The sequence below is a fragment of the Paramormyrops kingsleyae genome, chromosome 10 (assembly GCF_048594095.1).
Source record: "Paramormyrops kingsleyae isolate MSU_618 chromosome 10, PKINGS_0.4, whole genome shotgun sequence".
NCBI lineage: Eukaryota > Metazoa > Chordata > Actinopteri > Osteoglossiformes > Mormyridae > Paramormyrops > Paramormyrops kingsleyae.
Genome location: NC_132806.1, coordinates 21,354,483 through 21,367,131, shown reverse-complemented (window position 1 = coordinate 21,367,131; position 12,649 = coordinate 21,354,483). Strand labels below are relative to the sequence as shown.

Genomic DNA, 12,649 nt, shown 5'->3' with positions numbered 1-12,649 from the left:
CTGGCAGAACTGGAAATGGTTAGAGCATTCCCACTGCACTGTAGTGGGATAATGGCCCCCTGCACTACTGTCACCCTGCTGCAGCTTCAGTACGCAGTGTCACACACTGCACTACTGTCACCCTGCTGCAGCTTCAGTAAACACAGTCACACACTGCACTACTGTCCTCTCTACTCTGCTCATTTCACTCTGGTTTCCAAATTTTCCTTTCTCTTTATAAACATCTATCATATTATCATATGCCACAAAATAGGATTTTGCCCCCTTTAGGAAAAATTTACATCTGACCCAACAACAAACCATTCAGAAGCATCTAAATTATCCCTCTCTTTCTGAACCCCATGTCAAACAAAATAGCAGTAGCTTTCAAAATGTGTTTTCAAAATTTTCACAAAGCCAAAGATTGGGTAAAAGTACTGTACCGTATTTGTAGCTGTGCACCAGTGCTATTTTCAACCCATTATTTAGAGATGTGAAAAATGTATCTGTCTGTCTGTCTGTCTGTCTGAAGAAGCTGTTTTGTGTGTCAGAGAGATGTTCTGCACTCAAGGGTTTACATGTTGCTAATTTACATTTCTTCACGTTTTTGGTCATTTACAGTACACAGTGTATTTCTGTGTTGATCGGTTGCAAAATACATGGTACCCTTCCATCTTCCAGAGCTGCAGTGTCCCATGGATCTCTATGCCAGAGATCATAGGTTCTTCACAAATCAATGTGACAGTCTGCTTATTCATCTTCTGTAAGTCATACAGCTTTTGGGTTTGGTTCCAGTCTCCAGCTGTGTGTCTGGAGATCTCCCCGTGTTTGTGTGGGTTTCTTCTGGTTTTTTAGTAGTTTGACAAATAAACAAAATCTGTGTTATTCCATGCTACAATACAAATCATGCACAATTTCAAGCAGCAATCTTGGCACCTTAGGGACGCCTGCGGTGTACAGATGAAAGAATCGATTCCCTCAATGGCATGTCACAGAGGTTACCCAGAACCTCGCCAATTACCCTGTATCCCATCAAAGCCATGGCTTTGTGAACTGTCGCTCGGGCACGATTCTGTTCAAGTTAACAAAAAGACCCAGACCAACTTTCAAAAGTTGGGCCAGGCATTCTTACTTCATTAAACTAGGAACTGCCATGTTCAGTCTTTACTGAATGTCATTACAGAGCCAGAATTTATGGCCTGGGCAGCACTGGTGTGGACTGAATTATTTGATGGACAGAATTATAATTTCACCAAGTGAATATCATATTAAGAAGTTCCATGCAGGTGTGTGCATGCGTTTCGGTGTTTGTGCGTGTCTGTGAGTGTGTGTCCGTTACTACTGGTGAGGCAGTGCTGTATGGTCTCACAGGGGAAAGCTCACAGGTGGCTTAATCACCGAAGCAGAACTGCAGCTGGAATTACTTCTCACGGGTTATTTGGATTTCCTCTCCATACCAGCAGCAGTGCATTCAGCAAGAAAATCACTCTCCACACCCTGCACTCTCTGCCTAAGGTTAGATAAGATTTTTTTTTCTTCAGCCGACAGTGGCAATTACATATTGGTATGGTAACATGGGAGGCTGTCTGGGGAAAGCATAAAAAATCTTCCAATTGCATCTAACTAAATTGATGATATGGGTTTAAGCTGCACAGTCAAAACAATCAACAAATGCAGTGAAAGCTATAGAACAAAGCCAATGAACCTAGACAAACCTTTCCAGATGTGCATTTAGATTAGAACAGTGTTTCCTAATCCGGTCCTTGGGGACCCAGCTGGTGCCTTGATTTTGCTCCCTCCGAGCTCCCTACCAGACAGTCCACATTTTTGCTCCCTCGGGGCTGGGAGGGAGCAAAAACGTGGACTGTCTGTTGGTCCCTGAGGACCGGAATGGAAAACACTGGATTAAACAAATTCACTGGCAACATACTGTCCGGGTCTGTTCTGTCCTACCCTGCCTTTCAGCCCTAGTGTGTTTTGCATAGCTCCGTGGGTTGAGCCTTTTGGCCCTGTGACTATACACCCACCGGTCAGGAGTTTGAGGTCGTCCAGAGGCCTCATTTGTAGCTTAAGTATTATCAGTTTTTCCAATGTGTTTGTTTCCCCAGTCAGTTATTGTGTGCTAATGTTGCTGTGTGTTGTTACTTGGCTTGTTTCTGAATTTATGTTCCTGGTGTTTCCCGGTTCCCTTTGTAGCGTTTACTCCTGTTTCGTTCATTTTGGTTTCCCCAATAAATCCCTGTTGTCTCTTGGAGCCACAAGTGAATCATCACCTTTTCCCTGCCTGCTCCATGCCACCCCATAACACGTACAGCCAGGGGTGGGGAAATAAAGAACTGATGGCTGTGAAGCATGAATGATTCTTCCTTTCATTACACAAATAGAGGAGCAGGTGACAATGAGACCCTTCTCACTTGCGTTGCGCTGCCGGCACGTCTTCAAAAGGGAGACGCACCGCTGTTAACACAGAGTGACGGGAGTGCTTGAGGACAAAAGAGACAATCACCAGGAGATAACCCATCTAAAGCATCAGAAATGAAACGCATGCTAAGGGAAACACTTGACCACCAGCGAGATGATTGTCTGTGGTTTCTGCACGAGTAGCCAGCAGTGATCAGTGGTATAACACTTGGAGCTTATCCCTGCACAGCAACTTCTGCAGATCCATCACATTCTTGATGCTCAAGTCTATCACTGGATTATCCATCCATCCATCCATCTTCTGGAACGGCTTGTCCTATTCAGGGTCGCAGGGAGTCCAGAGCCCATTTTGAAGGCTTTGGATGCAAGGCAGGGAACAACCCAGAATGGGGTGCCATCCCATCGCAGGGCACACTCACACACCATTAAATTCCATTTATCCATCCATCCACCCATTTTCTGAAACTGCTTAATCCCAACTGGGGTCGCGGAGCCTATCCCATGAACAATGGGGGCAGATGGGAACCATCCCTGGCCAGTCGCTAACACACCACAGGGTGCACACACTCACACGCACACTACAGGGCCAATTCAGACTCGCCAATAAACCTATCCCGCACACTTTTGGACTGTGGGAGAAAACTGGAGCCTTAGGTGAAAACCCACTGGAACACGGAGAGAGTGTGCGAATGGGACCAAATCCAGGACCTTCTTACTGTGAGGCAGCAGCGCTAACCACTGCACCACCGCGCCCCACCCCACCCATTAAATTATTATTGTTATTACATTTCTGCTTCAGAACCGAGTATCAAAATGAGGTGTAGTATGTGCACAATTTAACTCGACTGGCACTTTAACTGGGAAGATGAAGAGTACATCCAACTTTGAATATTAAACACAAATTTAAAAATATTCATCTTTGGCACATTGACCTGTATTTCCTCCCACTGGAGACCAAACCACGCATTCGCACACTCATATGCACCTGCGCATACAGACACAGATTAACTGGAACATTTGTACACATTAACTGCATAAGAAACTTTCCACGGGTAAAGCTGTGCAGGGAAGGCTATTATCACAGCCTTTGGGGAGTTGAATTACAGAGAGTATCATCTCACTACCGAAACGCTAAATCCTACACAATGCCCCGTTACATGCTAAATCCTTGTAATAATCTGTTGTATAACTGCTTAAGGGGGGACATACCCATGAGTTTCATGGAGAATTTGCTTCTCCCTTGTTAAAAAAAAAAAAAGTAAAAAAAAAAATAAAATCCTGCGCTCGCCACGGGATTCAGCGCAAAAAGTGAAAGTCGGCGCGGTTTTCAAAACTCTCTTCTGTCATTTCGTTGTTGCCCCGGCCAGTCACGACAATGTATATTTCGCACGATAAAAGATAGTAAGCTTGAGTTATATACCTCTGAGAACTCAGACTGGAACAATATAAGTTTCTCCTCCACTTCGATTTCTGTGCCTGGTTCGGTGCTTTGTTTGTGTTGGTCGCGCGACAATGGCTCACAGCGCGCAGCGTCAAACTTCAACTTTGACCGCGGTGCATACCTTTCAAGTTTTGGATTTGACAATAAGGGAAATTTTCCGGCACCCACAGCGAACCATCCCACCACCCCAACCAAGCTCCAGTATCCCTTACATTTTAAGACAGGTGTACAAGAAATCTAAAATAACCACTTGTCATTTACATTTTATTTTCATTACACATTTTCTTTTAATTTCTCATGTTCACTCATCATGTGGCACTCTGGCATTCACCAATGACTTATTATACAGATTTGTTGCAGACTTTGTATCCTTGTTGAAGTCGTCACAGAAGGTGAAAGTAACGTTGTTTTTCCCACACAGCATTGCCATTTTAACCTCCGCATTTATGACCTGGTTAATGTTGTAAATGACCTGCAGACTACTGCAGGTGGCAGTTCTCGCGAGGCTACTGGCAGTTCAGTTTGGAGAGGCAGATGATTTTTTTTTAAATGATATTATAATACGGGAGATTTACGGGAAAATACTAATACGGGAGGACGGCGGGTAAGAGGGGTAAAATACGGTAGTTTGCCGGCCAAAACGGGAGACTTGACAGCTATGCCGCGGTGCGCGGCCTTTGCGCTGCACTTGCGCTTTGCTTGGCGCAGCGCAAAACCGTTCTCGCGCTGCAGAATCCATAGAAAATAATAGGTTTCAGAGCGCAGCGCGGCGTCTGCCACCTTCGGTCTGAAAACTGCTTTAAGGCAAAACTGCAATGTGCTTCCTATCACAAAATACTCACCAGAGCTTAGTTCAAGAAGGAAAGGAGTGCGCACTGCTGCACCCACCATACAACAAACCACCTCAGGGATAAGAACCCAAAGTGCAGCTGTGCACTGTGTGATATCACAGCACTACACTAGTCTGAATGGAATGGAGCAGTGTTAAGTATTTTCCGGTGGTTGGAGTTCCAATCCTGCCAACAACCCCCATTTTTTTCCTGAAAGTTGGAGGACCTGCTTGCAGGGCTGGATGTAGATTAAGGTCATACCCAGGATGAAGCAATTGCAGGTTAAAGGCCTTGCTCAAGGGCCCAACAGAATAGACTGTCCGATTGCCAGCACAGATCCCTAGCCTCAGAGACACAAGAAGTTCAAGAAGACATGGGTCTAATTTACATGTAGTCTATGAGAATAGAACCTACTATTCTTGCCAGGGCACACTGGCGTGTGTCTATGTTATGCAGATCAGTGTTTCTTAACCTGCTCCTTAAGGACTCACAGACAGTCCACGTTTTTGCTTCCTCCCAGCCCGGTAGGGAGCTGGGAGGAAGCAAAAACGTGGACTGTCTGACAGGGAGCAAAAACGTGGACTGTCTGACAGGAAGCAAAAACGTGGACTGTCTGACAGGGAGCAAAAACGTGGTCTATCTGACAGAGAGCAAAAACTTGGTCTGTCTTTGCTGTCCCCGAAAACTGGGCTGACAAACACTGCTGTACTCCATGTGTAAAGGGGCAAACCCTAGCTGAATTCCAATTAGCTATGATATGAAAGTGAATTTCTCAAACGTTTATGATGAGCCTGCTGGGATTCTTCCATGCCAATATTCTCCGAAGGCCAATTTGCCAACAAACGTTCTACCTGAGGCAAACGACACAAATTTAATGACACTTACCAGGTAACACGGCAGACACAAAACTTAAAGTCTTTAAATCTGTCAGCTGAGCTGTTTTGTTTTATATGTTCCCCATTTGCATTTGTTTTTCTTTGCATTCAGCAAATGTGTCAGTGTATTTACAGGTACTTTAACTAAATTTACAGGTGCATTAATTTAAGGTGGTATACTGCTCTCTAATTCTGAAATTATGCACTCCGGGTTTTTTTAAGCCCTGCCCCTGGAACGAATCTCTTACCCATACAGAAAACCGAGAGTCATGGCCCCCTCAGCTGACCCCTCTGTTTCCATAGGAACCCCATCAGCCATAGCTGCTTTAGCATAAGGCAGAAAGAGTGAGGCTCTGCAGCCCAAAGAGTCAGCATCTTACACATATGAATGACTGGCGCACACACCCACATACACCACACACACTCAAAATAAATAATAACATATTTATTAGCTATTATTTAGAAGTTATGGATCTATCATAAAGCATTCAAAAACGTATTTTAGCCCAAGTCTGGTTCATGTACAACAACTCGCAGAGCCTGCTTTCAAAGGTCTGTCGCACACATTTCTGTGCAGCCTATTCCGTCACTCATGAATGATGTATACTTTGCATTATAATATGTCCGGTGTAGGCATGTCTAATGGCACACATTAGCAAAGTCCCGCCAGAGGGCAGCGGTGTCACCATAGCATTATTGAATGTCAAATGCATGAATCACCAAGTTAAATTACACAAGGTTCTCTGCACTTAAACCCCATATACATTTCTTGAGTGAAATGACCGAAAACTATTTCAGTGTCGTCACAGCCTGGAAAAATCTCAGTCTTCTTCCTTGATGGGGGGGTATATTCTACAGCTGTCTTTAAATATAGTTGTCATTTCTGATTTATTTTGGACTCCTGCTTGACAAATTGCCTGGATACATAAAGGCAAAAAAAGCAACAAGGGGAATCTTCATGTGAATAACCCTTGTCCTGATCATCATAACACCCCTGATTCAATCTGAGATTTCAACAGCTTGGATCATGGCACAAGACTAGATGGTATAAGGAGATTCTAAAGGCATTCCTCCCAGATGCACACAGAAAGGGTACTCAAGGACTGCTGGGTGCCTAAAGTACTAATTATCTTCCCCAGCAAAGCGTATGTATCCTTGGAACTCCAGCTTGGCTTACACATTAAAAGTTTCATCGATAGGAAACTCTTCCAACTTCTAACCCTTTATCCAGATCAGAGTCACAATAAGCCCAAAGCCTATCTGAAGAATCATAGGGCACAAGGCAGGGGAATTCCCTAGAAAGGACACCAGTGCATTTCAGAACACATGGACAAACACAAACAAACACACATGCACACACACAGAGTCACACACTACGGGCAATTCAAGAGATTCAAATTTGCACAACTGCATGTTTTTAGACTGCAAGAAGAAACCAAAGCACCTGGAGGAGAGCTATGCAACACCGCAAGAACAAACACGCTACACAAACAGAGCAGCGGCAAGTCTTATTGAAAAACAGCAAAATTAAGACACTACAGTGAATGAGTACATAATAAATCCTCAGCATCATTATTAAAGGTTAAATTGTACATGTTGAACCCTGATAAGCTGTGCAAAGTCCCTATTTTAGCACCAGATAGCCTAAAATAAAATAATGACTTTAATTGCATGACTTTGATTATAATAACTATTAAGACCAAGAAAGCCATTCCTTTATTAGTCTGAGGCTCCAGCTACCCCATACAAATCAAATATTGCTCTTGTTAAGGTAATACATGGGTGAAATGCTTGTCGTCTCATCTTAGGTAGTCATTATTAAATTTGGACATTTCTGCAAATGGGTAAAATTAAGACATGTCACCTACTATTCAGTTTGACGTAGAGCGGCTTAGTCCTGGCAGGTTTTATTTCTCAGAACAATGCTGAGTATAATTTATGCGTATCTACAAGCACTGAAGCTGCTGTTTTCGCTCCGAGGGCCGAAAACTCATCTGATCAGAATGAATGGATTATTTCTTGTCCGTGGTCCAGAAGTTCACATCTGGACATCTGCACTTCATGCCCATCTGATGGCCATTGGTTCTCATGAGTTAGGATCGGAATCCGGGCCATCTGTTCTCCAGACAGAAGCCAGAAAAGGGTGTCCTGTCCCTCTATTACTAAACTTTGCTTGGCCTATGTCTGCTTTCACTGCGCGGCACATATCACCTGTTTAAGTCTGAGTAAAATTAATTACATGTTTTTATATCCTTCTCGCCCATATGGAACCAAATTGCTTGCCCTCTGCTGGATCTTATTACGACTTGTAACTTAGAAAAGACATTTTATGCTGCTTACTACTAATAAGAGTGCTGATATTCACTTTATTGTCTGAAATTTATTAATCTCAATGCATCTACTTTGAAAACTAAGTTCCAGTAGTCAGATATTATACAAAACCTCAAAGCACATGGAATACTTCTACTGTGTTTTTCTATAGACAACAGTATTCTATATTACACCATATCTGTATAGATTCAAATGGGCCAGAGGTCTGTTTTTTCATTCCTCCAAAACAATTACTAGATTACCAAAGCTACAGCCTTAATATACTTCTGGGAAAATAATATTGAGATGCCCATGCCTGGTTTATAATTAAGAAAAATATTAATAAAAACCAGTGTTTCTCTTTCCACGAATCTCCCACTGTAAAGTTATGTTAATATCTGGTTTTGGAACCAAATAATTAAAAAAAAAATCACCTTAGGCTTTGAGAAATTCTACTAATGTCTTAATTCACATATTTATAGCAATGAAGATCCATCCTTCCATCCATCCATCCATCCAGATACATGTATTATATGCAGTCTAAATATGATTTAACGTACTGTTCTTCATTCCATCATGTTTATCCACCTTGGGTACATGTGTGTACATATATATGAACATTTTTGTACACAGTTCTGCATATATCGACAGGAGCTATTTAAAACCTAGCTACCCTATTCTCTGCTAACTGCAAGGTTCTTTACATACACTCCTTGGGAAAAGTAAACATATGAATGCAAAATTAAATACGTGTTTAAATGATCCTCAGTTCCAGTTAAAGTGTATTTTTTATATTAATAAGAGTTTAATCATTTTCATTTGCCTTACTAAATATGGCCCCCAAAATTCTTGGCTTGGACAAAGGAAACAAAGAGTTGTAGGAAATGGTGTAGTACAGTGTAGTTATGGAAAATGTGACTCAAAAGTTTTAAATATAATGTGTATCTATAGGTTCTCTGAATGCATATCAACACGTAAAATAGCCTTTCGGCTCATTTTCTACATCGCAAACCAAATATTCATTACATTATGCATTTAATGAAACAGAGGTTGATGCACAAAAATCAATATTTTTCATGCTATATATTTAAGACGTGTTTGTGTGCGAACTTACGCTTGCTGAGAAGCCCGGTTGTATAAGGAGTCTAGAGAGCCCGAACAGTGGTTTTCATACTCCGCGGAGTCCTGCTGACGTGAAGATCGCTGTCCCTGGTCCTGAATCCGGCAGGAGTTTTCCTCAAAGCCAAACATCTGCTGCTGCTTCCCGCCGCGCTCCGAGAAAACCGCATATTTTCCTTCCGAGATAGTTATTTGCACGTTTTGTGGTTGCCGAAATAAAGTACCTGACTGTTTAAAGCGCTGAATTAACTTTGGCGGCGAGGCGTCGCTTTCGCTGAGCTCCTCAGACTGGGAAAGAAGGGCGATCCCGGGCGGCCCTTGCGGGTTCTGGGCGCATCCCCACTCCCCGAGCCCGCCGGCAGGCGTGTGCGCAAGAGAGAGATAAAACATGCAGGAATCAGCCGCAAGACCCGGCACTTGTTCGGCAGTGTCACTGTCCTCTCCTTCCTCAGACATGACGAAGTTAGCATATGTTGTTATAATTCACAATAAAAGGAGAACAAAACTACAACAGCTAAAATTACTTGCATACTATATGAGACGGGGTGCATATCATGACTGCCGCAACAGGTTGGACTTAAGTGTCGTATGAGCTCGGGCAAACCAGCTTCAAGCACACGAATTCAAACTGAATCAAACACACAGACGCCCCCGCGCACGCACGCACGCACGTACACACACACACACACACACACACACACACACACACACACACACACACACACACACTCAGACCTGTAGTCACATGTTTGTGGGGACTGTCCTTTCATTTCAATGGACAAAACCCTAATCCCAACACCACAACCTTATCCTCTACCCAGCTCTAACCTTAACCACAAGTAACCAAACAAAATACAAGTCTTTTTTTTTTGTTTCCTTATTGCAGTCACAGATTTTTATAAAATTGAATTTCCCCTTGTAGGGACCGAAAGAATTGTCCCCACAATGTCAAAATAACAGGCTTTTATCACATTGTGGAGACATTTGATCCTCACAATGTAATGTATACCTGGACCACACACACACACTCTCTCTCTCTTACATATGCCAATTAAATGAGTTGGAGCTTAAACACACCTTTCCTGCACTTATACGAAAAATTACACCATACACAAATATATAGTTTTAAGTTGTAAATTGATTGTAAAAACGTAAACCATAGCAGGCAGCAGACCAAATCTAAAAAACAATCAATATTATGGTGAAAAGTTGCATGACCTTAGTTGAATATCTGCATTACAAATAGCTAAATAGCGACTCATACGCTACACAACATGTACTGCATGTAGCAGAATTATGTAGGTCTGTGCCAAAGTACAACTGGGTGCCGTATGACAAAGGGCTTTTTCTGCTGAGATCCATATGATGTACTGCAGATTTATTATTATTATTATTATTATTATTAGTAGTAGCAGTAGTAGTAGTAGTAGTGGTAGTAGTAGTAGTAGTAGTAGTAGTAATTGTTGTTCTTGTTTCTCTCCATTTCATTTCTCTTGTCCCCAAACCCTCCTGGCTTACAGTTCACAGAAAACCATTAATCGGCGCCATGAGATTCTTAAATACTCACTCTAAAATCACACAGGATGGGAATTCCCCCCAAATCAGCACAGTCTACATATAGCCTCTGCTTAAGTCACCAGTGAATCAATAAAGTATCACTATTAATGATTTTGTGTTAACTTATGCCACTATATTAGAATGTACTAATGAATATTACAAATTATATCTGATTTAAAAATAACATGGACCAGGTCTATCCACATCAATCGATTAAACGGTAAAAAGGAAACACATTTTAATGATATATAGAACAGAATTAAACTTCGGTGCCTGTTTTCAGAGTGTGTTTGTTTATCAAGGACCATGAAGTATTAAACCCGGCACCAACAAGCAGGCAGGCATACACAGAGAAAATAAAAGGCCGATTGGCTCTTTCATCCTCTGCCAGATGGGAGCTTCTTTATGACTGCTTATGAAAGTAGTCTGCACTCTTTCATTTGTGGGTCCTGTGAAGCATCCCTGTTCCCGAAAAAGCCCTCCCCTTTGAAGCCCGCTGCCATGCCCTGGACGTAACAGTGCCCGTGTATCGCCTGATCCATGACCTACGGAACTCCCGCTAATGATGACCGTGACGCCTGCTTATTGTGTATTATTGTTATCGTAGCGTGTGTGTGTATTAAGAAGGTGTCTGTATGTGCAGGCCACCCAGGCAGCGCTGCAGGTATCCCCGGAGCTGAGGGGCCGCCTGTGAGGCTGAGTGCTGAGCAGTTCAAGGGGAATCCCTGCTATAGTATCTTGGAGTAAAGAGAGTGTCTGGGTGGAAGAGACTTCTATGTAAAATGGGCATGTAGTATCAGTTGAAATGCTAATATAACACTCAGAGCATTGCTAATAATAAATTATTATTGTCATTATTATTATTATTTATTATAATAATAATATGGATAATAATCTTCATCATCGGGGGGGGGGGGGGGTTACCACTGTTGTCTCACACCTCTGGCACCAGGGTTTGAGGCTCCGCCATGGTTCTGAGGTTAACTGGAGTTACTAAATTGTCCCTAGGAGTGCATGTGTGAGTGAATGGTGTATGAGTGTGTAGTGGGTTCGAACCACATCCTGGGCTGTTCCCTGCTTTGCACCCATAACGTCCAGGATAGCCTCAATAGCACCGCAAATCTAAACAGGTCAAGCAGGTTGAGAAAACCGATGGATGGATGGATGGACGGACGGACGGATGGAGGCTGGTGGCCTTGTTACCCGCCGCATGTGGAACGCAGGCAGTGTCACTGCACGTGGGTGTAAGTAGGTCGCAGCACTGCCTCCCAACAATGGTCCCTGCACGGCCACTTGGAGACCAGGTGCGGCCGCCTGCAGCTGCCCCCGCTGCGTGTCGTCATCAGCACTCACTGGCCTAGCGGCCGCCTGCAGCTGCCCCCGCTGCGTGTCGTCATCAGCGCTCACTGGCCTAGCGGCCGCCTGCAGCTGCCCCCGCTGCGTGTCGTCATCAGCGCTCACTGGCCTAGCGGCCGCCTGCAGCTGCCCCCGCTGCGTGTCGTCATCAGCGCTCACTGGCCTAGCGGGCGCCTCGGTCCCGGGTGCCAGCTCGTTAAAGCAGAATATTTTGAGTGGATAACGGCATAGATGACACTTTGGTAATGCGGGGCTGCACATCAACAATCTCCATACAGTTACACCAAAAATCCTACAGCTGCACTATTAAAGATTAATTCTGCCTTCCTAGCATCACTTAGAATTGCAATAAGTAAATGGGCACTGTGGCTGTATTCTGGATTAATAGAATATACAGCTCTGGAAAATTTCATATTATTAGACCATTTATTTTATTTATTTATTTTTTTCCAAGAATCTGCATTGTTAAATCCTGGTTTAATCCTGGTTCTGTTGGCAGAAGGCTATGCTGAACAGCAGGATGCTTTCTAAGGCCACGGTTCACAAGAACAAAGTAAAACAGGAGACACTGGGAACAGCCAGAAACCAGTCAGGTAGAGGGCAGAAGTGACTATCTAATGCTAGAGATGACCGTCAACTTATCCAATAGTGCCTCATAAATCAATGGATGACACCAAATGACCTTCAGAAGGAATGGGAAACATTAAGTGCAGGTGTGAAGTGCACTGCTAGGACAGTTCATATCAGGCTTCTAGAAGCAG

At 43.3% G+C, this 12,649-nt stretch overlaps 1 protein-coding gene across 4 annotated transcripts in view; it reads right to left on the bottom strand.

Annotated features, from left to right (window-relative positions):
• Nucleotides 1-9,522, bottom strand: part of trpc7b (transient receptor potential cation channel, subfamily C, member 7b) — a 37,142-nt gene extending 27,620 nt beyond the window's left edge. Inside the window, exon 1 of one of the 4 annotated variants that reach the window (XM_023842803.2) lies at nt 8,971-9,522. In XM_023842803.2, the coding sequence (XP_023698571.1) occupies nt 8,971-9,431 (461 nt within the window). In that variant the 5' untranslated portion in view covers nt 9,432-9,522. Of the gene's footprint in view, nt 1-3,609; nt 3,629-3,820; nt 3,910-4,683; nt 4,750-8,970 lie in introns of those variants that run through there. The other 3 variants (XM_023842804.2, XM_023842806.2, XM_023842805.2) reach the window with 3 other exon arrangements.
• Nucleotides 9,523-12,649: the final 3,127 nt, after the last annotated feature.